This window comes from Eubalaena glacialis, chromosome 13 (assembly GCF_028564815.1).
Source record: "Eubalaena glacialis isolate mEubGla1 chromosome 13, mEubGla1.1.hap2.+ XY, whole genome shotgun sequence".
Taxonomy (NCBI): Eukaryota; Metazoa; Chordata; class Mammalia; order Artiodactyla; family Balaenidae; genus Eubalaena; species Eubalaena glacialis.
Genome location: NC_083728.1, coordinates 79123988 through 79148137, shown reverse-complemented (window position 1 = coordinate 79148137; position 24150 = coordinate 79123988). Strand labels below are relative to the sequence as shown.

Here is a 24150-nt window from a genome sequence, read left to right as displayed (position 1 = left end):
GCAGGGTTCCCCGAGGCAGGCCACTGTGTATAGACCGTATCCTTTTAGTGAACAAAAGCAGCAGAAAGCAAAGGTTAAAGTAAAAGAAATAGATCCAACATGCAGTCAGATTTGGCTCTTCCCTGTTACATTATCATTATTACCAATTAATGCCAGCAACAAACACTGTTTAGGTGACTTTTCTGTGCAAGGAGAGGAGATTGGTGTTGAATTAAATAAATAGACCCTTCCCTGCCCTGAAGAGGAAGACAGACAATTTCCGTGTCATCAGTTGTGCTAAGAGCCACACAGGAGGCTGTGGGAGCATCAAATAGGGTCTGGGAAATTGGAATAGGTGCAGTGTGAGTAGGACTGGCCAGGCCTGGGAGCTGGAGTGGGAAGGACATGTCAGGACAGGGAAGAGCCTGGAGCATGTGGAGTCTGGGAGGAGAGGAGCTGAATGAGGCGACCAGAGCCAGATTTTGAAGGATGAGTGTGCATTTGTCCTGAAGTAGTAAGAAGCCAGTGAAGGGGGCTTCCCTGGTGGCATGGTGGTTGAGAATCCACCTGCCAATGCAGGGGACACGAGTTCCAGCCCTGGTTCGGGAAGATCCCACGTGCCGCGGAGCAACTAAGCCCGTGCGCCACAACTACTGAGGCTGAGCTCTAGAGCCTGCGAGCCACAACTACTGAGGCTGAGCTCTAGAGCCTGCGAGCCATAACTACTGAGCCCGAGTGCCACAACTACTGAAGCCTGCGACCTAGAGCCCGTGCTCCGCAACAAGAGAAGCCACCGCAATGAGAAGCCCGTGCACCGCAACGAAGAGTAGCCCCCACTCGCCGCAACTAGAGAAAGCCCTGCACAGCAACAAAGACTCAACACAGCCAAAAATAAAATCAATTAATTAATTAATTTAAAAAAAAAAAAGAAGCCACTGAAGGGTTTTAACTGGATAGATCTGCTCCTTAGACAGAATGCTCTGGCGGTAGTGACTGGGACCAGTGAGACCAAACGAAGAGAGACCAGTGAAAAGACAGTTTTTCCAAGCAGGCGATGATGGGAGAGAGACTTTTCAGTGTGTGTTTGTGTGTACTTATACTGACCAGATTTTTCTTCACCATGGTCATGTACTTTCTAAATAGTTTAAATTTTTAAAGCAAAGGGGTAAGTGAAGCAGGCGATATTTTGGAGTTTTGGGGGGTTTGTTTTGTTTTGTTTTTGAAAAATTTTTTTCTTTTTTGCCTGAGCCATGCGGCTTGCGGGATCTTAGTTCCGCGACCAGGGATTGAACCCCGGCCCTCGGCAGTGAAAGCATGGAGTCCTAACCACTGGACCGCCAAGGAATTCCCTGGAGCTGTCTTTAAACTTCAGCAGAGGTGGGACCCTTCACCACCAGCTGGCCTGCCTGAGGGACTGAGGGAAAGTCTGCACAGATCATGAGGAAGGGGCTCCCTGAGTCTCTGGATTTTCTCTTCGCCCCTCACCCCCACACCATTCCCACCCTTTCTTTTCCCGCATCCCGGCAATACCCTGGAGTGAAGCTGGGAGGACGCTCAGCTCTGGAGGCGGCTGCAGGCAGGCAGGGCTTGAGCCAGCGTTAAAAGGGAGAGGGGAGGGTGCTCCCGCTGGGAAGGCCGAAGTGCGCAGACAAGCAAAAGATGGCTTGAAGCGTGCCAGATCCCGGCGCTCACGTGGCCGCGGCGTGGCCGGCAGTGCATTTGACCCTGCGCGCTGGACCAGCCCGGCCGGGACTCGCTGCTACCTCCCGGCGGTGGAGGTTGGACTTGCACCCCAAGAGTCCACCTTCCCGTTGGTCAGGCGCTCTTCTAAGAGATTTACATGTGTTCGTTTCATCCTCATAACGAACCTCTGAGGTAATGTGATTATCCTCATTTTACAGATGGGGCAACAGAGACCCAGAAAGATTGAACGACTCCTCCGTCCCCTTTTTCCGTTCCGTTCTCACCCCCCATACTCATGGCAACAGCCACACTGGCCCACCTGCTGTTCCCTCAACATACCAGGCACGTTCCACCTCTCACGAGCTGTGCCCTCTGCCTGGAACACCCTTTCCCTAGATTTCCACATAGCTTAATCCCTCACCTCCTGTAAGCTTTTGCCCAAATGTCAGCTGAATGAAGCCCAACCTGATCATCCTATTTAAAATTGCAACCACCCCCATTCCCCTCACACTGCTTTACTCTTATTTATTTATTTGTTTATTTGGCCGCACTGTGTGGCTTTTGGGATCTTAGTTCCCCGGGATTGAACCCTGGCCCCAGGCAGTGAAAGCACCAAGTCCTAACCACTGGACCGCCAGGGAATTCCTTCTGCTTTACTCTTTATTTTATCCGTAGCATGTATCACCGACAGCATACTATATACTTATGTATTTATCATATTAATTGCTCAGTTTTTTTCCTAAAATGTAAGACCACAGTATGAATATTTGTCTGCTATACTGATTTATCCTGTGCCCCTAACACAGTCCCTGGCACATAACAGGTGCTCAATAAACATTTATTAAATAAATGGAAGAAATATTGGGCTTTCTTCTCTGAGCTATTGAAAGGCAGAGTGACAAAACTACATCTTTTAATTTTTGATAAAGATGTACTTTGACTGCTGTATGGAGAATGTATCTTAGGGTAAGAGACAAATATATCTGAGAGACCAAAGATGAGGCTACTGCATTTATCTAGGTGGGAGGTGATGATGGTTTGGGTCAAGGTAGTGGTCTGCATAGATTACAGGGAATGAGAGAGTGGTCCAGGAGGAGTGGCTTGGGTGGATTGGGGGGGGCCATGGTTAAAATGGGAACCCCAGAGAAGGGCCAGGTTTGGGGAAGGTAAGAAGCTCAGTTTTGGTGCATTGCCTTGCATCTGATTGGCCTGTGAGACATCCATATGGTGATGTCCAAGAAGTGTTTCTGCTCTGGGGTGTGGAGCCCAGGAAAGAGATCTGGGCTCAGGTCAGAGTTCAGAAGCTGTGACCTGTAAGGAGTAAGGGAAGACATCGGTGGAAATAATGTTGCCTCATGTGGCAGTTTGTGTTTCCCAAAGATGCCCCACCCCACATGCCCACATGAACTTCTTAGAATATGACTTCGACGCTTCTCATATCAAGAGGTGAAGTTCTGTGTTCCTTCCCATTAGAGCTAAGCAAATTTGTGTTTACAGTGGAAGGGATACTATATGATGACTTACGAAGCTAGATCATAAAAGATGATGCAGCTTCCACTTGGCTCCCTGCAGAACTTTTACTGGAGTCCTGAGTTACCATGTAAGCAGTCTGATTGCCTTGTATTAATTGTCCATTGTTGTGTGACAAATTACCCTCAAAATATAGCAGCTCAAAACAATAAACATTTATTATCTCACACAGTTTCTTTGGGTCAGGAATCTGGGAGCAGCTGAGCTAGATGGTTCTGGTTCAGGGTTGCTTATGAGGTTGCAGTCAAGATGTTGCCCGATGGTCCAGTGGTTAGGACTCTTCACTTTCACTGCCGAGGGCCCGGGGTTCGATCCCTAGTCAGGGAACTAAAATCCCATAAGCTGCACGGTGCTGCCAAAAAAAAAAAAACATGTTGCCCAAAACTACAGTCGCATGAAGTCTTGACTGATGCTAGAGAATCCACTTCCAGGGTGGCTCTCTCACGTGCCTAGCAAGTTAGTGCTGGTTGTTGACAGGAAGCCTCAGTTTCTCACTAAGTGGACCTCTCCTTAGGGCTGCTTGAGTGTCCTCATAACATGGCAACTGGCTTCACCCAGAGTTAGTGATCTAAGAGGGAGCAAAATGGAAGCCACAATATCCTAATGACTTAGCCGCCAAAGTCACAAACCATCATTTCTGTATTATCCTACTGGGTCAGATCAGCCCTATTTCGTGTGGGAAGAAACTACACAATGTTATGAATCCCAGGAGGTGGAAATCATTGAAGACAACTTTGGAAACTGGCTATTGTAGCCTGGAGTCTGCCATGCTGTGAGGAAGCCCAAACTAGTGCCTACGGAGAGGCTACACGGATTCACGAATAGCCCCTGAGACTGCAAGAAGAGAGAGAGAGGCCAGGTTATCAGCCTCCCATCGTTCCAGCATTAGCCAGCATCTGACCACAGTTATGTGAGCCAGAACTACCCAGCCAAAATTCTCGTACTGAATGCCTAACCCCTAAAAACTGAGAGAAACTAAAATGATTGTTTTTCTCTTAAGTCATTATTTTTGTGGTGATTTGTTGAACAGCAGTAAATCCTCAATGATTCCCACCTCCCGGTATTTATATCCCTCTGTAGTCTCTTCCCACATTGAACAGGGCTGACCTGACAGAATAGGATAGATGACAATGTGGGACTTTCAAGGCTAAGTCATAAAGATACTGTGGTTTCCACCTTGCTCCCTCTTAGATGACTCATTCGGGGGGAAGTCAGTCATGGATAATAGGAACACTCCAGAAAACTGTGGAAAGAAGTGAGAAACTGGTCTAAGTCTTAGTCCTCTGTATTAGTTTCCTATTGTTTCTATAACAAACTACCACAAACTTAGTGACTTAAAACAACATGAATTTTGACTTCCCTGGTGGTCCAGTGGTTAAGACTCCGCCCTTCAAATGCAGGGGTCACAGGTTCGATCCCTAGTCAGGGAACTAAGATCCTGCAAGCCACATGGCTGGGCCAAAAAAAAAAAAAAAAAAATCCTCTCTGGAGGCTCTAGGGGAGAATCTATTTCTTCAACTTTTCCTGCTGCTACAGGCCACCCACATTCCCTAGCTCATGACACCCTTTCTCCATCTTCAAAGCCAGCAACACTGCATCTCTTTGTGCTTTTCCTCTGTAGTCACACCTTCCTCTGAATCTCTTCTTCTGCTGCCCTTTTTCACTTTTAAGGACCCTTGTGATTACATTGGATCCATAGGATAATCTGTTTTAAAATCAGCAGATTAGTAGCCTTAATTCCATCTGCAACCTTTAATTCCCATTTGCTACGTAAACTAACATGTTCACAGGTCCCAGGAATTAGGACACCAACATCTTTAGGAGCCATTATTCCACTGGCCACGTTGTCTGGAAGAAAAGGAATGGGCCTGAGAAGGAGCAGCCAGAGAAGGAGGAGGGCCATCAGGAGAGTGAAATATCACAGAAGCCAGAGTTCCCAGGAAGGAATGCCCAACAGTGATTAATACTGTTGAGAGGCCAAGCATGATAAGAACTGAAAAATATGTATTGAATTTAGCATCCTGGTGACACCAGCCATAAGTTGTCAGGGGAGTATTGGGGGCAGGAGCTAGTTTATGGTGTGCTGGGCAGCAAGGAAGAGGTGAGGAAGTAAAGACTGGGAGGGTAAAATCTTCCAAAAACTTGATTGTAAAGGGATATTTGTTGCAACTTCTAAAATGGGGGAAAGTTTCAGTGCAAATGGGAAGGAAGGGGAAGTATAGGTGAGAGGGGTCATCAATAGATGCTATGTCTGTGAAGGGGGGGAGCTCAGCTAGCCCACCAAAGGCTTGGAAAGGAGGCACTGTTGGGTTGATCTGGGCTCAGGTTTCGCCAGGTGGCGCCACAATAGAACAGAGGTTAGGATACTGTCAAGGGTATGGCGGAGGTGATGGAGCGGGGCATGTGGGGGAGAGACGAAGAGAGAGAGATCGGCCAGCAGGAGGCGCTGGTGCAGCAGGAGAGAATAGCTGGGCAAACTAGGCGGATTGGAGGTTATAATCCTAATAATGTCTGAGATAGTAATTTCAGGGAAAACGCTTGGTTCTTGATCGGATCGCAGTATTCGCTGGATTCCCCGATCCGCTGGTCTCTAGTTCATGGATGTTCCAAAGTTAGAGCAGGGCTTGGGCTAGAGTAAACGCTATATACTGTTAGTCGGATTAATAAAATTTTTAAAACTCCGGAGACTCCATTACCCTTGAGGCATTGAGGCCACCCCGACTACAATTCCCATCATGCCTGGCAGGCCGTCACATCAGTAAGTACCCACGTCTCTTAATCTGGTTTTCCAGTCCCAGCATTCCTCAGCAGTTTTCGTACCCCGGCAGCACTCCTGCCAAATCCTGGGAACAGCCAATTGGATCAGGAAGTGTGAGACCAACAGGCCGATCGCCCAGCCAGACGGGCGGGAGAGGGCGTGGCCAAATCCGGCCCCGCCGCTGCTCCGTGGCTGGTTCCCTTCCGGCTGGCGCCTCCGGCGGGACCAGAAGACATGGGCAGTACCTGGCGGAGCCCTGGGTGGGTGCGGCTCGCTCTCTGCCTCGCGGGCTTAGGACTCTCTCTCTACGCGCTGCACGTGAAGGCGGCGCGCGCCCGGGACCGGGATTACCGCGCGCTCTGCGACGTGGGCACCGCCATCAGCTGTTCGCGCGTCTTCTCCTCCAGGTGCGCGTGGGAGTGAAGCCTTGGGGGACCCGCTGCTCGTAGGAGCGGTGCATGGGGACCAGGTGTGCATGGCGACCAGGTTGCCAGATGAATCTGGGATTGGGATGCCCGGGGAGCGGACACACGGAGCCGGACTGCTCAGGGGGGCGTTGCCTGGCGAGACGGGTGTGTCCGAGATAGGAGTGTGGGGTAGAGGGGGCAGATAGTGCTGGGGACTGGGGTTATTCGAGGGAGTGCACGTGAATCCTGATGACAAGGAATAAGTGACCGGGCAGGACGGGGAGGTGGGGTCGAGTGTAGGGACTGATTATGGTCTTTTTTTTTTTTAATTTATTTTGATTATGGTCTTAAGGATGGCTTTGCCTGGGGACAAGGTGGCCAGATCTGGCTATGCTTGAGGGTCTAGGTTAGTGGGATGATCTAAAACAGAATAGGGGAGAGGGTGGCCGGGGGGCTGGAGATTTAGGGGTCCAGGGCAGAGAGATTCTGCCCTGGTTTCCCAGTCTCTGGTAACTCTGTAAAGCAAGGTGAAGGGTTATACTCACCTTGCCATCTTAAGACTTATTGAAGGTCTAGGATGAAAAGAGGAGCCTATGGGGGAGCCATGGCCAGGTGTGATCTGGGGATGGGGGTGGATAGGGGCAGTGACATGGAATCCTGTCCTTGCCAAAGAAAGGCTGTTCCCGGAGGCCATTGACCCTTGGACTCATGTGGGGGTTGGGGGAAGGGCTAGAAGGGGAAGGACAGCCCAGATGGCTTCTTGGAAATAACCCTCCCAGGATAAGGCCCATGGCACTCAGTTGACACTCCTAACCTGGGCCCTCCCCTCCACCAGGTGGGGCCGGGGCTTCGGACTGGTGGAACACGTGCTGGGCAAGGACAGCGTCCTCAATCAATCCAACAGCATATTCGGTTGCATCTTCTACACACTACAGTTGTTGTTAGGTGAGCGGCCCTACCCTCTCATGACAGGCCCCCTCCTGTCTTGGCCAGCCCAGCCCCGCCCCATCCCTTGCAATCTTGGTGACCCAGACATCTGATGGCCAACTGCTCATCACTGAGCACCCGGCAGGTGGGAACCTAAAGGAGTCTTTACTGTCAGAGCCAGAAGGGCCCTTAGAGACTTCATAGGAGCCCAGATTTCTGGAAAAGACTCAGAAGTTCCTTTCTGGGGGAAAACCAAGGGTTGCTTATCTTTCATCTCATGTAGAGCTCAGCAGGAAAATTCACTATTTGGGTCCCAGGGATCATTGAACAGATAGGAGAACCAAGGCCTTGGCGGAGTCTGTCAGAGCCTCTCATTTTAGAGACTCTTCCCCAGTAGCCCCTGCCATCTGGGTGGCACCATGGAGTCATGGCGTGTTCTAGAGGTAGCCAGTCCCTGAAGCCCATGCCTGACCCTTTTCTGCCTTGCAGGTTGCCTACAGGGCCGCTGGGCATCTGTCCTGCTGGTGTTGAGTTCCCTGGTGTCTCTAGCTGGTTCTGTCTACCTGGCCTGGATCCTGTTCTTCGTGCTCTATGACTTCTGCATTGTTTGCATCACCACCTATGCCATCAATGTGGGCCTGATGGTGCTGAGCTTCCGGGAGGTCCAGGAACCCCAGGGCAAGGTCAAGGGGCACTGAGCCCTCACCCCAAGCCAGGCTGACCTCATCTCCTCTGCTTTGGCTTGTGATCTTTGCCCAAGGAGGCTACGTCTGGATCCTTAGAAGAGTCTGCAACCTGCCCCTGCCATACTCCCACACAGGACAATGGACCAAACATGCCACACTGTTTCCTTCACCTTAGTGCCTCTGGCTCTGTCCCCAAAGACTGGTTTCCAAAGTTCCTGCTATTGCCCAAGGAGGGATGGTTCACAGCAATAAAATTCCTTAAATAAATTAGCCACGTCTGAGCCATCTGTCAGCCAGGGACCTTAGCGTTGGGGCTTTCCCAGTCTTTCGTCCTCTGGGACTGGAAGATATGAGTCAGAGGGAGAGTGGAGGGCCTGCTGGAAGGGTAGTTAGTCCCTTCTCCAGTATGTGGAGTCAGCAAGACCTGGGGTGCCATCAGCCCCCACCCCCAGGAAATGGGCTGGCAGCTTGTGCCTCCTACCCACAGAAGCCAGGCCTTGTCTTCTGGGACAGCCAAGCATGTGAGAGCTACCTTTCTGGTTCTGTGCAGGCTTGCTGGAAGTTCTTCCTGTAGTCTAACCTAACCCCTCCAGCTGCCTTATGTACCACCCCAAGCCAGTCTTGGCAGCCCTGGAGGGCCAGGTACAGGTTGTGTTTTTGTTTTGTTTTTCCTAGTATGTACTAAGCACTTATCCACATGCGACACACTGTTTAAGAACATGACGTGTCAACTTTTTTAATCCTTATATCAATTGTATGAGGTAGGTATTATTATTACAGTCATCCCTTGGTATCCACAGGAGATTGGTTCCAAGACTCACCTACGCACCCCCAAACCAAAATCCGACGATGCTCAAGTCCCTTATATAAAAGGGCATAGGGAATTCCCTGGCCGTTCAGTGGTTAGGACTCGGAGCTTTCACTGCCGTGGGCCCGGGTTCAATCCCTGGTAGGGGAACTAAGTTCCCACTGCAAGCTGCGCAGTGCAGCCAAAAAATAAATAAATAAATAAAATAAAATGGCATAGTATTTGCATATAACCTACACACGCCCTCCCATATACTTTAAGATATACTTTTAAGTCATCTCTAGATTACTTATAACATTTAATACAATGTAAATAGTTGTAAATACAATGTGAATGCTAGATAACTAGTTGTTGGTAAGCAGTAAACTCAAGTTTTGTTTTTTGGAACTTTCTGGATTTTTTTTTTTTTTTTGGATCTGCAGTTGGTTGAATCTGCATATGCAGAACTTGTGGATACAGAGGGCTGACTGTATATCTTGATGAGGAGACTGAGGTTCAGAGAGGCTAAGTAATTTGCCCAAGATCACACAGCTAGTTTGGGGGAGGGGATTAGGGAGCCCTCAGGACTTGAATCCACCAGGGCCATATGGCTCTGGTGTCTATGTTCTTAACCGGAGCCACAGCTGCCTCTGAGTTGGGGTCAGGGTCCCTGAACAGTCTGGTCTGTTCTGAGTTAGAAGTCAGGAAGAGGAAAAGGATGCACCCTGAGTGTTCCTCCGTCCTAATTGAGTCTTCCAACACCTGTCAGGAAGGTGGGCACCATGTAACCCTGTTTCCTGGGAAGGTGGCAGAGAGGCATTGAGATTTGCTAGTCTCGTAGCCAGCAAGAAGCAGAGAGCCTGGCCCCTTGACACCTAGCCCTGTACACCCTGCCTCTGAATCAAAATAGGAGAAGATATATGAAACCCATTTGGACCCAAGCCTGGGAGGGAAGCTGAAATGAAGAGTGAGAACTGGGGAAGGCCTGCCCGCCATGCCCTTCACCTGTTCCAATAGGACAGCTCCCACGCTTGGGAGCAAGTTTACTCTGCCAGGCTTCGGTCTAAGCACTTTTACATTCAACAGTTTGGAGTTTTTCAGACAAGGCACAAACGGGCTACCTGTCCAAGGTCACTCAAGTGTTAGGGGGAACTGGGATTTGAACCCAGGCAGTGTGGCCAAGGCTGAAGCCCAGGGAGAGGCGGTGAACAGCCCAGGGTCACACAGCCACAGCCCCAGAGCTGGAAGCTGCTGGCTCCCTTCCAGCCCAGGAAAAGCAATGACACCTGACTCCTAGCAAGTTGAGGGTGGAGCAGAGGTGGAGCTAGGGAGACCCAGGTGGCTTCTCGCAGAACCAGAGCACAGGTGGCAGAGTGGCTTGGAGCAGCATGAAGGGGAGCTGGGGACCGAGGCTGCTCATCCTGGGAGCCGTGGTCTTCATAGAGGGTGAGTCACCCGTGTTTGGGGGGGGAGGCGGTATGGTGGGGTTCGGGGGCTGTCCTCTACCTCAGTAGCCCCCTGCAGCTTGGTGTGTGAGAGAGAGCCTGCCCGGGAGGCCACAGTCAGCCTGTGGCAACGTAACCGTGTCCGGCTGTGTGTCGGGGGGAGGGGTATGTGGCCGCCTATGTCCAAATGGGTATGATTTCCTTGGGCTGGATTATAGTCTGTGTCTGGAGGAACTGTCATTATGCCTGTGTGTGCGCCCTGTGGCCCCGTCTGCCTCTCTACTTCCAGAATGACCTTAGGCAGGTTCTGGGGCTCTGTGGCCTCAGTCTCCCCACCTTTACATACGTCCCGTCTCTCCTGGCGCAGATGTTCAATGGTGTGTTTGTGTGTGCCTGTGATGGCGAAGAGGCAGGGCAGGGGACCCTTTGGTAGAGTCTCTGATGGTTTCTGGAAAGGTGGCAGAGCCCAGGTCGTCAGAACAGGGGCGGGGTGAGTCTCAATCTCTTGACGCCCTCCCCAACTTGGACATGACGCAGGCCTCTAATTATTCCTCTTAGGCCTCCGCAGCACAGGGCACAATTAAGCTAACGCTCTCCACATGCACAGGCCACCTCTCTGACTCAGCGGTGGGGGCAGGAGTTGGGGGTTCTGCGGCCTGGAGGAGGCTTGGCCTGGTCCCAAGCTGAACCCTAGGCCCTGCCGCTCAGGCCCAGGAGTGCTGAGCACGGCTGAGGCAGGAGAATTAATGCCTGAGTGTACACTCTGAATAGCTTCCAATAAAAGCTGTTTCTTGACCTCATATAAATATTTTCATTCTGGGAGGGGCCGGTGAGGTAGCCACAGAGTCATAGCAGCAACCCACACCAATCCCCCCAAACCTGTCCCCTCCACCAACGCTGGGCCGGGCAGGTAAGGCTCCCTGCCCCAAGGCTCACCTGTGTCTCTCTCTTCCCAGGTCTTCAAGCGGCTCAGCGTGGTAAGCTCTGGGGCCATGGGGCTGGGCCTTACTTGGGTCTGGGTCGGGCCAGGGGTGAGGGCAGGACAGGGGCCTGCTGTCAGCCTGACCCCCGCCTCTCCACAGCATGCGGGCAGCGTGGCCCTGGTCCCTCCACGCCTCAGGAGGGCAGCACGGTGCCTGGCGAGTGGCCGTGGCAGGCCAGTGTGAGGAGGGAGGGGGTCCACATCTGCAGCGGGTCCCTGGTGGCGGACAGCTGGGTCCTCACTGCGGCCCACTGCTTCGAAAAGTGAGTCACGGCTGCGGTCAAACAGGGTTTCTGGCTTTGGGGGTGAATGATTTGTCCCCAAGCCCCGCAAGACTGAGCCCTGCCCCTAGAGTAACAAAGTACCATTTATTAAAAATATGCCATGTGCCAGGTACATACTATCAAGTTAATCTTAACGACCCTTCATGGTAGAAACCTTACAAATGAGACAACTGAATTGGGAGAAGGATGGACCTTGCTTAAAGCCACAGGTTTTCTGTCCATCTTTCACCCACTTTGTGCTATCTCCCATGGTGTCACCGTCCCCCTTTGCACTCAATGCCTGGGTCTTGTCCCCCCCACTTCCAGGGTAGCAGTCACGGAACTGCACTCCTGGTCAGTTGTCCTGGGTTCTCTGAAGCATGAAGGGCTGAGCCCAGGGGCTGAGGAGGTGCGGGTGACAGCTCTGCAGCTGCCCAGGGCCTATAAGCACTACAGCCAGGGCTCGGACCTGGCCCTGCTACGGCTCGCCCACCCCATGGCCCACACACCCCTCTGCTTGCCTCAACCTGCCCATCGCTTCCCCTTTGGGACCCACTGCTGGGCCACTGGCTGGGATCAGGACAATGACGGTAAGTGCTGGCCCAGGCTGGAGCCCAGAGGGGCACTCTGCTTGCCCAAGGTCACACAGCCTCAGCTGCAAACTGTCCCCATTCCCAGTCTCCCTTGCTCCTCCGAGCCCAGACTCCAGCCCCAACCCCCTCTCTTTCGCCAGTTCCCAGGGCCCTACGGAATATACGCCTGCGTCTAATCAGCCGCCCAACGTGTAACTGTCTCTACAACCGCCTGCATCAGCGGCTGCTGGCCAGCCCGGCCCGGCCTGGGATGCTGTGTGGAGGTCCCCAGCCCGGGGTGCAGGGGCCCTGTCAGGTCTGAGGGGGAGGACAAGGGAAGGGAACAGGAGGGGGCTGGGCACTCAATCCACAGGGACTGGTGGAAGGACCACACGTAGAGGGTGTCCGCCCAGGGCTGGGGCTCAGGTATCTGTCCTTGACAACACTTCCCGGCTCCAGGGAGATTCCGGGGGCCCTGTGCTGTGCCGCGAACCTGACGGACACTGGGTTCAAGCTGGGATCATCAGTTTTGCAACAGACTGTGCCCAGGAACACACTCCTGTGCTGCTGACCGACGTGACTGCTCACAGCTCCTGGCTCCAGGCTCAAGCTCAGGCGGCAGCCTTCCTAGCCCAGGACGCTGAGACCCCAGAGATCAGTGATGAGGACAGCTGTGTAGGTATGAGCAGCGGGTGTCAGGAGCGGGACGTGTGGGGACCTCCCCCCAGGGCTGCATGACTTCTGGGCAGCAGGTGGAAGCCACAGTGGAACAAATTTCAGCTCAGAATAGAAAACTGATACAGGGTATCCACACGCTGCCAGGGGCTAATGAGGGGGCTTATAAGGCCCCTTTCAGCCCCCAGGATGGGAACAGCTCCATTCACGGCTAAGAGGCATAGATGCTTTGGAACTTTATGAATTTGGGGTTTAGGTAAGAAGAGGAATTTCTGGGATCTGGCTGAAGGTTTTGGGGTAGGCTGCAAATTTCCAAGCAGGAACTCCATGAGATTGGAGAGGGCAGGGCTCCCACTCAGTGGAGCATTAATTCTGGCAGTTAAGTGACTAACATGCAAACTGCATGCAAAATAATTCCTGAGACGGAAGCTCTATCTTGATGTTAAGAGAAGCACCAGTGAGCCAGGAGTTCTGGGGCCACTCCAAGCCCAGAGGGGTGCAGACAGGCGGGGTAGGGAATGATGAGCAGGCCACTCCCGTGATCCTGGACCATCAGAGTTAAAAGCTTAGGCCCTGGGTTTTGAATCTCAAGTCGGCCATTTGCCTGTGGTTACTGAGCTAGAAAGTCACTTAACCCCTCTGGAACTTTGGTTACCTTCGGTAATTAGGGTAACCAAGATTCAACTTAAAAGGATATTGTGAGGATGGTTGATAGCACATGGGAAGCGCTTAGCACGGGGCCTGGTATGCAGTGAGCACTTAGCAGGAAGGCAGATGATGTAATCTGTCTGTTTCAGCCTGTGGATCCTTGAGGAGAGAAGGCCCCCAGGCAGAAGCTCCCTCCCCATGGCCCTGGGACGCCAGGCTGAAGCACCAAGGGAAGCTGGCCTGTGGCGGAGCCCTGGTGTCAGAGGAGGTGGTGCTGACTGCTGCCCACTGCTTCACTGGGTGAGTCCCGTCTCCCTTGCCTTTGTGCCCCAACCCTTGCTGGCAGCCCTGCCACCCAGTGCTGTCAATGCTGTCCCTGCACAGGCGCCAGACCCCAGAGGAATGGACTGTAGGCCTGGGGGCCGGAACAGAGGAGCGGGGCCTGAAGAAAGTCATCCTGCATGGGATGTATACCCACCCAGAGGGGGGCTATGACGTGGCCCTCCTGCTGCTCGCCCAGCCCGTAACACTGGGCTCCAGCCTGCGGCCCCTCTGCCTGCCCTACGCGGACCACCGCCTGCCTGATGGGGAACACGGCTGGGTCCTGGGGCTAGCCCGCCAAGGAGCAGGTATGTAGGTAGGACAGGGCCACCAACAGCTGTGCATCTAGCCTAGAGGCCGAGGCAGCAGCTGGGTCTTCTCCGTCGCCCTGCAGGCACCAGCTCCCCTCAGACAGTGCCTGTGACCCTCCTGGGGCCCAGGGCCTGTAGCCGCCTGTACGCAGCCCTTGGGAGCGACAGAACCCCCATTCTGCCACAGGTGGTGTGCACCAGTGCTGTGGGTGAGCCGCCCGGCTGTGAGGTGAGCCCCACTCCCCGTCCTCACCCCACGGACCCCTCGCCCTGCCACTCATGAACAGACCCTCTGCCAGGCTTGGCCTCAGACCTCTCACCGAAACTCAGCCTTTCTGCCAACTGGCTCCCAAACAGCCAGACCCCCAGCCCCAGCCTCAGCCCCTTCTGCCCCGTGAAGCTGCCTAGGGAGAAAAGGAAGTCACTGGTGTCCCCTGACCCCTGACAGGGCCTGTCGGGGACACCGCTGGTGCACGAAGTGAGGGGCACATGGTTCCTGGCTGGGCTGCACAGCTTCGGAGATGCCTGCGAAGGCCCGGCAAGGCCTGCCGTCTTTACAGTGCTCCCCACCTATGAGAACTGGGTCAGCAGTTTGGAATGGCAGGTCTACTTCGCTGAGGAGCCAGAGCCTGAGGCCGAGCCTGAAAGCTGCCCAGCTAACAAGAGTACGTGGCCCTGGGGCCTCGTGCCAACACTGCCTCCGCAGACACCTTCTCTCTCGACCTGGGGCAGGGCAGGGCAGGGTCTGGCCTGACCCACCTCTAGCTGCCCTGGGTGGGGTGGAGCAGTGGACAGACCCATCTGGATTCAAATTCTGGCTCTTGTCACTGTTTGACTGGGAGAGCACGCCTCTCAACCTCTTCGGACCAAACTTTTCTCATCTGTCATGGGGGCTGAGGAGCGCCTCCTTCCTCTTCCTCTAAGGGAGGAAGGGAGGGAAGCTGTGAGGACGAGGCCAGCCCCACCCTCCTTCCTCTCCCTGACCTGCCAGCCAGCCGGCTGTTGACAGGTGGCTCTGGGACGCTGCAGTCACAGTGAGGCAATTCCTGCGTCACTGCCCCTGCCCCTCTGCCATCCCCCATGACCCCGTCCCCCACTGGGGCAGGCCCGACAGCGCAATGGGCTCTGGGAAGGAGCCTGCCCCGACCGACAGCTGCCCCCGCTCCCCTCTGCAGGACAGGGAGACCTCCCCTGTGGATGCCCCCTCCACGTCCAGCTCTGCCGTCCAACGCAGGCATCCCCAGCTTTCCCTATTCGTCATCCCCTCAGATACAACCACACCAGCCATGTACTTTGAAAATTTCTTTTTGGGGGGGAGCAATTTTCCTGTATTTTTAAACTTAAATAAATTGTTACAAAATAGACTTTAGAAAATAAATTACAAATTGTAGTAAAAGGCTCCCCCCTTCCACAGGCAACATTCCCACCCATGGCTCTCTCTGAATCTGCCTCTCCCTAGTGTTGGAATCTGGCTGGTGAGGGTGGCCTGGCCGCAGAGCCTGGCACTGGGTTTCTTGCAGGGCTGGTCACAGGGAAGAGCATGGTGACAAAGGCAGGGGAAAGGAGGTCCTTCAAAGACAGGACGGGAGGAACATCTCACCCCCTCCATGAGAAAGAAGCCAGATCTGGGTCCTCTTTGCAGGAGGAGAGGAGAAGAGAGCTGGGGATGCCCAAACTACTCCTGAGCAAAACAAGGAGATCAAGCCTTTCCCTACAACCTGCCCTCCCCCTACCCCGTATTCTGATCTTTGGAAACTTGAATTTCAGAGGGAGAAGCTGAGGTCTGCAGGCCACTGGGGTGAAGGGTCCAGGAGTGGGGTCGTGGGGGTGGGTGGAGGGGGCAATGACAAGTCCCCTTTGCCCGCCGCTGGTGCCTTTGGGGTTCCTGGGGAGAGAGAGACGAGGCGACTGAGGGCACAAACCCCACACAGCTTGTACCCCTCCCCCTCCCTAGCCCTGCAGGCCATTCCCCACAGCCCCTGCCCCCAAGGCCTGTGTGAGAACTCCCAATTATTTCCCCAGACCTGGTTCACTAGCTCCTCACTCATTCCCTTGGGGTCACGAGAAATCTTTCATCCTGAAAGCCATCTTATCAGCACTCTCAGGGGAATCTCACCACCCACCCTTCCTGCCCTGACAATCTCTGGTCAAGGGGCCCACCATCTCAGGGACACCCACTTTGGGGGCCACTAAATGGAAGGGGCCCTGGGAGAAGGGCTACAGATCCCTAGGGGAGGTGGAGAGCAAGCCCGGGACTTGCTGAGGGAACAGGCTCTCCCATTCCTCCGCAGCCTCGTCCTCCAGCAAGGCTGGGCGGAGGTGTCTTTCCCTGGAGATTCCCCTTGATGGAGGATGGGAAATAGGGGCTGATAACTGTTGTTGCTATAGCTGGGCCTGGCTTCAAAGAAACAATTATCTGTGACTCAGTCCTCCAGTTAAAGGTGTGCCAGCGGGGAGGGGGGTGTGCAGGTGGAAAGGGTGGCTTGGTTGGATCCCAAAAAGGAAATGCGCAGCAGAGAGAGAAGAAGGTTGAATAAAGGGAAGGAGAAGAAACGTGGGCCAATACAGGTGGGAAAGGGCCAAGGGTCTAGTTTCCAAGAAAAGAGAAGGGGGAGCAGAGACAAGATTCGGGGAAACAGGGACAGGGAGCTGGGTGCCAACTAATGACCCTGTTCCCCGACCAGGTCAGCATGGAAGCCGCAGTCTGGGGGCGCCTCCCATGCCCCCTTCCTTTTTCCCTGGCTCCTTGCCTACTCTAGGGAAGAGCAGAACCTAGACCATCTTGTTCTCTGGAAATCATTACTTAACTGGCTGGATCAGGGGAGTTTCCGGATGCAGCAGCCAGGTGGTACCCAGCTACCTCCCCTCCCAAAACAAAAAGACCGTTCCTCTCTGGTTCCGGCACAGCTGAGGAGCCCCGGTAGCTGCCTCTGCCCCTGACCACTCCCTACCACCCCCGACTACCCCAACCCACCAGGCTACCTATTCACCTTGGGGTAAGGTAGCCCCCAGGGGTTCAGATCTCAGCTACTCTAAAGGCAGCATCCGCAAACTAGCTTTCTCTACATCCCAGCCCTGGCCGCCTCCTGGCATCCACGTGATCCTCTCACTCCTTGCTCCCCTTGGGGCCAGTTTTTACCCTCCACTGTGGGCCCACCTCCTCTGGGACCCTTCAGTCCTCTGCCCAAGCCCACTCATGCCCCCGTACCAGAGCTGGCCACTGCCCACTCCTCCTGGTGCTGCTGCTGGTGCTGCAGGAAGCTGATGCGGCGGCGGAAGTGGCGGGGACAGTGGGGGCAGGTGAAGGGCCCCTCCCGGGGTGCGTGGACCCGCCCGTGGCCCTCCAGCCGGGCAGCTGTCCGGAAGGCCTTGCCACAGACGCTGCAGCGGTGGCGCTTGGGGTCCGTGTGGGTCCTGCCGTGGTTCTTAAGGGACAGCAGGTTGGGTAGAAGTTTGGGGCAGAGGGAGCAGGGATACAGTCCAGTGGTGTGGGCCTTCTGGTGGTTCAGCAGGCTACCGGCATGGCGGTAGGAACGCCCACACTGGGCACAGTGGAAGGGCCGCTCCTCGTCCACAGCCGCTGCAGACCTGACACCTTGGCCTCCATTAGCTCTCCCGGCATTCTCTCCTGGGGCCCTGGGGGGTTCTGATGGGGCCTTCCGGACTTGACCAGGGAGATCCACCTCATCCTCCACAGCCCCAGCTTTGGCACCTCTGGCCTCCATCTGGGGCGACACCTGACTGAGGCCCCTGGCATGAGTCTGCAGGTGGCTGGCGAGTTCATGGTGGGACCGAAAGGCCTTGCCACAGTCAGGGCAGGCAAAGGTCTGGGCAGCTATGTGGTTGTGGCTCTGGCTCTTGGTGGCCACAGGATTCAAGAACTCCTTGGAGCAGAGCAGGCAATAGTGACGGTCTGTCTTGTGGGTGTTGTGGTGTTTCAAGGGCCCTTCCGACTGGCAGGAGGTCTTGCCACAAGGGCTGCAGGAAAAGGAGTGGCTCTCCGGCTGAAGCTGAGGGCTGCTGTCTCCATTGTCCCAGCTATCCATGGGAATCAGACTAGGTCCATTGGGCTGGCTGTTGCCAAGGTGGCAAGGACTCCTGGGGACACTGTCCCCTGACTCGTCTTCCAGCTTGGTCGGTACGTGACCCCCAGGAACCCAATCTCCATCATGATTCACCGGTCCTCTGTCTCCTCGCCACCCATCTGCTTTCCCCGTGCCCCAGGACATTGGCTCTGTGCCTTCTAAACCTGCTGCCTTGAGGGGGCTCTGACTCTGCTCCGCTGGCCTCATGACTCCAGCCTCCAGCGGGGATACCGACTCAGTACCGCACCACCTGCCCTCTAGTCCCTGGTCATCGACCAGGTTCCCCTCACCGCCCTCAGTGCCGTTTGGGCCTCCCTGACCCCCTCTGGCCTCCTCCTCATGCTCTCGGAGGTGCCGCTCCAGAGATCCCCGGCCAGGGAAGCCCCGGCCGCAGAGGGCGCAGCGCACAGCTGCCCGCCGGGACCGCCCAGCTCGGCGCCGCCGGCTCTCCGAGTGCAGCCTCTGGTGGTCCTTCAGGGCCATGCGGTTGGAGTAGGTCTTGGGGCAGGCGGGACAGCTATACTGGCCCGTCTCGTGGCTACGCCTGTGGTTCAGGAGGCTGCCGGCGTGGCGGTAGGTCCGCCCACACTGCCCACAGCGAAAGGGCCGATCTTCCCGGGGCAGCTTGCGGGAGCCCCCAGCTCCACCGCGCTCCATGTGGACCCGCTGGTGGCTGGCCAGCTGCTTCCGCAGGCGGAAGGCCTTCCCACATTCGGCGCAGCGGAAACGCCGGGGATCCGCGTGGATGCGCCGGTGGTTCTTCAGGGACATGAGGTTTGAGAAGCCTTTGGAGCAGGCCTGGCAGCCAAAGTGGCCGGTCTGGTGGCTCTGCCGGTGATTGATGAGGCTGCCGGCGTGCTTGTAGGACCGGCCGCACACCTCGCAGCTGAAGGGCCGCTCGGAGCTGGCTTCAGTCTGGCAGCCCTTCTCCGCAGTCTCCAACCTCGGCTCCATTTCCTCCCCCTTCACAGTGGTCTCCTCCCAGGCCTCTTCCTTCACCCTCACCACCTCCTCCAGGGGCTCCACTTTAAGTTCCTTCTGGAACTTCTCCACTTCTGCCTGCCCGAGGCCCTCCTCCGCCATGTTTTGGGGCTCACCGCTGCCTCCTGCCTCTGGAACGGGCCCCACCTGGGGCTCAGAGCCTTTGCAGCGTGGGTGGTTTCGCAGATGATTGCGATAGGCAGCCAGGTTGGGGTAGCAGCGGGAGCAGACAGGGCAGATGAAGTCTCCGGTCTGGTGGATCTTGCGGTGGTTCACCAGGCTGCCCCCATGGCGATAGGTCTTGCCGCACTGGTTGCAGCGGAAGGGGCGGGGCTGGGTCTCCAGAGAACTTTCCCCACCCTGTATGCAAAGGCTGTCTGCAAGCGTGGCACCTACTCCCTCTCCAGACTTTGTGTCTCCACCCTCCCCAGAAAAAGAGGTCACCGTGCCCTCAAAGGTGCCATCTGCAACCATCCCCGTGGCATCACCTGACTCTCCCGGGTGATGAATGAGGCTGGGAACCTCGCCGTTGGTGTTCCCAGAACTCTGGCTTTGATGGTGACGCTCCAGGCTGCCCAGGTCATCGTAGGTCTGACCGCAGCAGCCACAGATGTGCCCATACCCAGCGCCATCCAGCGCCTCCACCTCCCGCTGCAGCTGATTCAGCAGTTCTGCTTCCGAGAGCTGCAGTGGGGGGCTACGGGTGGAGGCTGCCCCTGCTGCTCCTTCCTCTTCCCCCTCCTCCTCTGAGCCCTCAGTCGTACCATAGGAGTCATGAGCCTGGCGCCGGTGATGCCTGTAGCCAGCCCGCCCAGGGAAGATCATGCCGCAGAGGCAGCAGAGGAAGGGCTGTGCGGAGGCTGCCTCCCCGGGCCCATGGCTCTGGAAGTGGCTGCGCAGGGCAGGCAAGGACTCAAACTCCTTCGGGCAGAGGGAGCACTGATAGATGCCCGGTGGGTGGCAGGGCCTGTGGCTCAGCAGGCCAGCGGAGTGGGGGAAAGAATGCCCACAGTCAGGACACGTGTGGGAGACCTCAGCCTGCCAGCCAGCAGCGGCTCTGGCAGAGTGGGAAGGGGAGCTGGGCTGGCCAGGGGCTGGTTTCTGGTCTTCCTCCACCCCAGGGAGGCCACCACAGAAGCGAGTCCCATTGCTCTCCTCATCGCCTGGGATGTCCAAGTTGCCAAGGAAACAGGCCTCCTTCCTTTCCAGTCCTTCCTCAGTGCCGCTGCTCTCTTTATCACCCTGGAAACAGGCCTCATCCTTCTCAAGCCCACATTTGTCCCTTTCAGCTGCAGCCTGCAAACAGCTCCCATCACTTTCCATGTTGCCTTCGGCTCCGCTCAGACTTTGCCTTGAAGGGTCTTGGGGACGGCTCAGGCCCTCACCGTCTCCCACCAGCTCTGGGGCCCAGCTCCCGCCTGACGGGAGTTCGGCTTCTCCCCCACCGCCAGCACTGCCAGCCCGCCTCCGGTGCCGCCTGCTCCGCCGCCGACTGTGGCAGCGCATGTGGTTCTTCATGGCGGCCACGGTGTGGAAGCGCTTGGCGCAGGCCCCGCAACTGAAGTCTCCCGTCTGGTGGGTCTGCCGGTGGTTGATGAGGCTGCCTGAGTGGCGATAGCTCTTTCCACAGTCTCGGCAGGCAAACGCCCGAGGAGGTGACACCCTGGTCTCGGTCCTGCCGTTCTCCCCTTCCCCATGGCTCCGGCCGTGACGTTCAAGACTCTCAGGGTCTTCAAAGAGCATGCCACCCAGGCTACATATCGGTGGCGCGGTCCTATCTGCTGCTGGCGGGACATCGGTGGCCCCCTCTTCACGTCTGCACCCAGGTCCCTGATCTGAACGGAGGGCTGCCTCTGCTCCCACTGGGTCAGCTGGGAGCTCCACCTTGCGGCGGCCGTGGGGACCCTCGGCCCCTGGGCCTGTGCTGCGGCGAGCAGCCTTGCAGTGTACCCGCACGTGGTTACGCAGGGCCATGAGGTTGGGGTACTTGCGGGGACAGAGTGAGCACTGGTACTCTCCTGTCCGATGGCTATGGCGGTGGTTCACCAGGCTCCCCCGGTGCCGGTAAGCCCGACCACACTCATTGCACTTATAGGGGCGGTGGTCCAGGGTGGCGGCGGGGACCTCCGTCTCTTTGTGGGTGGTCTCAGCCAGTGGCAGCAGAGCTGGCAGTACTGATGGCTGCCCATCCTCTCCGGCTCCTTGCCGGGGTCTGTGATGCGCCCGCACGTGGTTTTTGAGGGCAGCTGCGTTGAACAGCTGCTTGGAACAGATGGAGCAGGGGTAGACACCTGTCTGGTGGCTCTTGCGATGGTTGATGAGGCTCCCAGCATGGCGGTAGGTACGGCCACAGTCCCCACAGTGGAATGGCCGGTACTCCTCCAGGCTGCTATCTTCCAGCTCCCCAGAGGTGCTCAGCTCCCCAGAGCCATTCAGCATCTGTGTACCAGGGAGCTGGTCCCGGCTGCTCTCGTCTGCGTGCCCATTGGTGGTGGGCATCCCTTTCTCTTCCCACAGCCGCTCCTGACTTTCACCCTCATGGGATTGCTGATGTTCCAGCAGCTCTCGGGGGAGCCGGAAGGCGCGGGGGCAGTGGGGACACTGGTAAGGCCGATACTGGGCATGGAGTCGGGAGTGATTCTTCAGAGCCATGAGGTTAGAGAACTCCTTGAAGCAGATGGCACAAGGGTAGACGCCCAGGGTGTGGCTCTGGCGGTGGTTGGTGAGGCTCCCGGCATGCTTGTAGGTCTTGCCACATTGACTGCACTTGTACCGTCGCTCCTCCTCAGCAGGAGGGGACTGGGCGGGCTCCTGACCCGCTGTGAAATTCACTACTGATTCAGCCAAATACTGTTCCAAATTGCTAAGGAGACTGCTGGCCGGGGTGGGGAGCGGTGGGTCTCCAGCAGAGTTGGTGGTAGGCCCCCAGCCCTCTGTGCCCTCCTCAGGATCTGGCTGGCTTTCCCAGCCTTCTCTTTGTCTGGTGGGTGGATCTTCCCAAGTGCCCAGAGCTGCCCTAGAGTCTGGCCCAGATTCACAGCCAGATGTCTCTTCAGTATGTTTCTTCTGGTTTTCCCAGCCTTCCCCAGGGCCAAGCCTCTGGCCCCAGGAGTCAGTGGACACTGTCTCCCCCTGGAGGCATGGAGTGGCTTCCTTGGGGCGCGGAGGCCTGCACCGCCGGCGGCCTTCAGGAGCATGAGTCCTCATGTGGCTCTTGAGGGCCATGGGATTGGTGAAGTCCTTGCCACAGGTGGTACAGGGGAAAAGGCCAGTCTCGTGGGTCCGGCGGTGGTTGACCAGGCTCCCTGGGTGACGATAGCCCCGCCCACACTGCTGACAGCGGTAGGGCCGAGGGATGCTGTCAGCCTCCTCACTGTCCTGGTTGGAAGATGGATGGAGCAGTTCTCGGTGCCGTGACAGTTCTAGGAGGCTAGGAAAGTGGCGCTGACAGTCAGAGCAGCTGAGTGAGGTGGGCGTGTCCTCCATGGGGCAGTGTGGCAGAAACCTGAAGGTTCAGGAAGAGCAGGCAGGTGGCAGCAGCATCTTCCTCTGGTGGAGGGTCCAAGGCCTAGGAACAGGGGGCAGTGGTCAGAAGGAAGGCCTGAATTAACTTTGCCTCTTAGTTCCATGAGCAACAAGTTCACCAGAGGGCACACATGGGTTCCCCAAGCAGCAGTGCCCAGAGACCTGCTCTCTACTGGATCTATTCTGGAAGCACCAGCATTTAATACTTCCCTGCATACAAGCTCCCCAAACATGGGAGCTCCTCTAGGCCTGACTCATCTCTGGAGGTATAGATAAGGAAACTGACGTCTAAAGGAATGCAACCTACCTCTGATCACAAACCTATTATTCTGTCTTCAGACCAAATCCCAAAAGCCTTACTGTCCCTAACCCTCTGCTCTCTATAAATCTGAAACAACCTATCTTCTGCGACATCTTAAAAGGAAACCTGTACCTCTCCTAGAACCTTCTATAAGGTAAGTCCAATCCTCCCTCCTTCACCCCTCAGCTAAACAGAGTAGCCTAGAGGCATGGAAGAAGCAGCCTCTTTCTTCAGTTGACAGCCTAGGACCTGAGAGGTGAGGTTAGAGGCCCCCTTCAGAGAAAGGGCTGGCTTGTTCCCCCACCTGCCCTATTCCTTTCAGGGTCACAAAGTCACCTTTCTGAAAGACTCTCTTGGGTTCCCCGGATTCCAAACGATCTTCCATCTTGGAAATTTCATCTCCTTTCTGGTTCTTCACCCTCTACCTTTTTCTTTCCTACGCCTCTCCATCCCTTCTCATTTTTTCTTCTACTTTCTCTCATAATACTGATGACAACAGCAACACATGCTACCTAAGCATTACCGTGTGTCAGGCACTGTGCTAAGTAAAGAATATTCGTTATGTCACTTAGTCCTCACAACACACTGCAGTGCCTCTGTTATCCCAGTTTACACACGAGCCAGCCCGTTTGACTCGGACAATCTTCTTTCCAAAGCCCTTGCTCTCTCCATGGCAGGCCCCCATGCCTCCTACATCACCTTGGCCTTCCCTGACTCTGACTGTTCACTCCCTTGGGACCCCAATACAACTCCTATCTCCGACTCTAAACCCCCTTACTGAACCTGCTCCCAGAATTCTCACTTCACAAAGCCCCTTCGCTCAAGAGTCGCCTCTCCTAATCAACCACCAATAAGGTCCTCTTGCCTCACTCATCTCCTCGACCAGTTTTCTCTTAGGACCCCTACCTCACACCGGTGGCCCCTTCTCGTTCCCGCCGCGGGTGCGTCCGTTGGGGACCGCGAACGGGAGTGCGCCTGCGCACTGGGACCCTCACCCTAACTGCAGCCGCGCGCCCCAAGGGGTGGTTGTGGAGGGGCTCTCGAGCTCCCACACACGCACACTCTGCCAGGGCTCCTGGGCGGTGGGAGGTGAGGGAAAGAGGGAAAAGAGAGGGGGAGAAGGAAGGACGCAGAGGAAAGAGGGCGCAGCTGGCACGAGCCAGCAGTCTACCCCCCAGCTCCGCGGACACTTCCTATTGTTACTAGGAAACAGGAAGTGTCCTAGCCGCAAAAGCTTCCCCGCGAAACTTCCGCCTTAAAAATGCTTCTGTCCCGCCTCCAAGC

At 55.8% G+C, this 24150-nt stretch overlaps 3 protein-coding genes across 4 annotated transcripts; 2 read left to right on the top strand and 1 right to left on the bottom strand.

Moving 5' to 3' along the window:
- Nucleotides 1-5990: 5990 nt before the first annotated feature.
- VKORC1 (vitamin K epoxide reductase complex subunit 1) lies at nt 5991-8237 on the top strand. 2 transcript variants are annotated; one of them, XM_061208697.1, is made up of 3 exons: nt 6042-6357; nt 7193-7302; nt 7774-8237. In XM_061208697.1, exons 1-3 carry the CDS (start codon nt 6185-6187, stop codon nt 7980-7982), a joined length of 492 nt encoding a protein of 163 aa, XP_061064680.1. In that variant the 5' UTR covers nt 6042-6184; the 3' UTR covers nt 7983-8237. The 2 variants fall into 2 exon arrangements, with proteins under 2 accessions (XP_061064681.1, XP_061064680.1); XM_061208698.1 differs by lacking the exon at nt 7193-7302 and having other exon boundaries at nt 5991-6357; nt 7774-7879.
- A 945-nt stretch (nt 8238-9182) lies between these two features.
- On the top strand, nt 9183-15296 carry PRSS53 (serine protease 53). Its single transcript, XM_061208349.1, has 10 exons — nt 9183-10203; nt 11159-11179; nt 11285-11447; nt 11775-12037; nt 12181-12335; nt 12479-12698; nt 13492-13642; nt 13727-13971; nt 14058-14203; nt 14423-15296. Exons 1-10 carry the CDS (start codon nt 10146-10148, stop codon nt 14726-14728), a joined length of 1728 nt encoding a protein of 575 aa, XP_061064332.1. The 5' UTR covers nt 9183-10145; the 3' UTR covers nt 14729-15296.
- On the bottom strand, nt 15289-24037 carry ZNF646 (zinc finger protein 646). Its single transcript, XM_061208348.1, has 3 exons — nt 23773-24037; nt 17183-22608; nt 15289-15859 (listed from the first exon to the last, which is right to left on the bottom strand). Exons 2-3 carry the CDS (start codon nt 22524-22526, stop codon nt 15738-15740), a joined length of 5466 nt encoding a protein of 1821 aa, XP_061064331.1. The 5' UTR covers nt 22527-22608; nt 23773-24037; the 3' UTR covers nt 15289-15737.
- Between the last annotated feature and the right edge of the window lie 113 nt (nt 24038-24150).

What these genes read in the sequence shown, in the direction of transcription:
- ZNF646 (XM_061208348.1), bottom strand. Translation starts at nt 22,526, where the DNA reads ATGGAGGACACGCCCACCTCACTCAGCTGCTCTGACTGTCAGCGCCAC. An exon ending in GTGGGCAGTGGCCAGCTCTG is followed by an intron (nt 15,860 to 17,182) that starts GTACGGGGGCAT and finishes CTCTCTCCCCAG; the next exon opens with GAACCCCAAAGGCACCAGCG.
- PRSS53 (XM_061208349.1), top strand. Translation starts at nt 10,146, where the DNA reads ATGAAGGGGAGCTGGGGACCGAGGCTGCTCATCCTGGGAGCCGTGGTC. An exon ending in TGATGAGGACAGCTGTGTAG is followed by an intron (nt 12,699 to 13,491) that starts GTATGAGCAGCG and finishes TGTCTGTTTCAG; the next exon opens with CCTGTGGATCCTTGAGGAGA. An exon ending in GCTGCCCACTGCTTCACTGG is followed by an intron (nt 13,643 to 13,726) that starts GTGAGTCCCGTC and finishes GTCCCTGCACAG; the next exon opens with GCGCCAGACCCCAGAGGAAT.
- VKORC1 (XM_061208697.1), top strand. Translation starts at nt 6,185, where the DNA reads ATGGGCAGTACCTGGCGGAGCCCTGGGTGGGTGCGGCTCGCTCTCTGC. An exon ending in TCGCGCGTCTTCTCCTCCAG is followed by an intron (nt 6,358 to 7,192) that starts GTGCGCGTGGGA and finishes CCCCTCCACCAG; the next exon opens with GTGGGGCCGGGGCTTCGGAC. An exon ending in CACACTACAGTTGTTGTTAG is followed by an intron (nt 7,303 to 7,773) that starts GTGAGCGGCCCT and finishes TCTGCCTTGCAG; the next exon opens with GTTGCCTACAGGGCCGCTGG.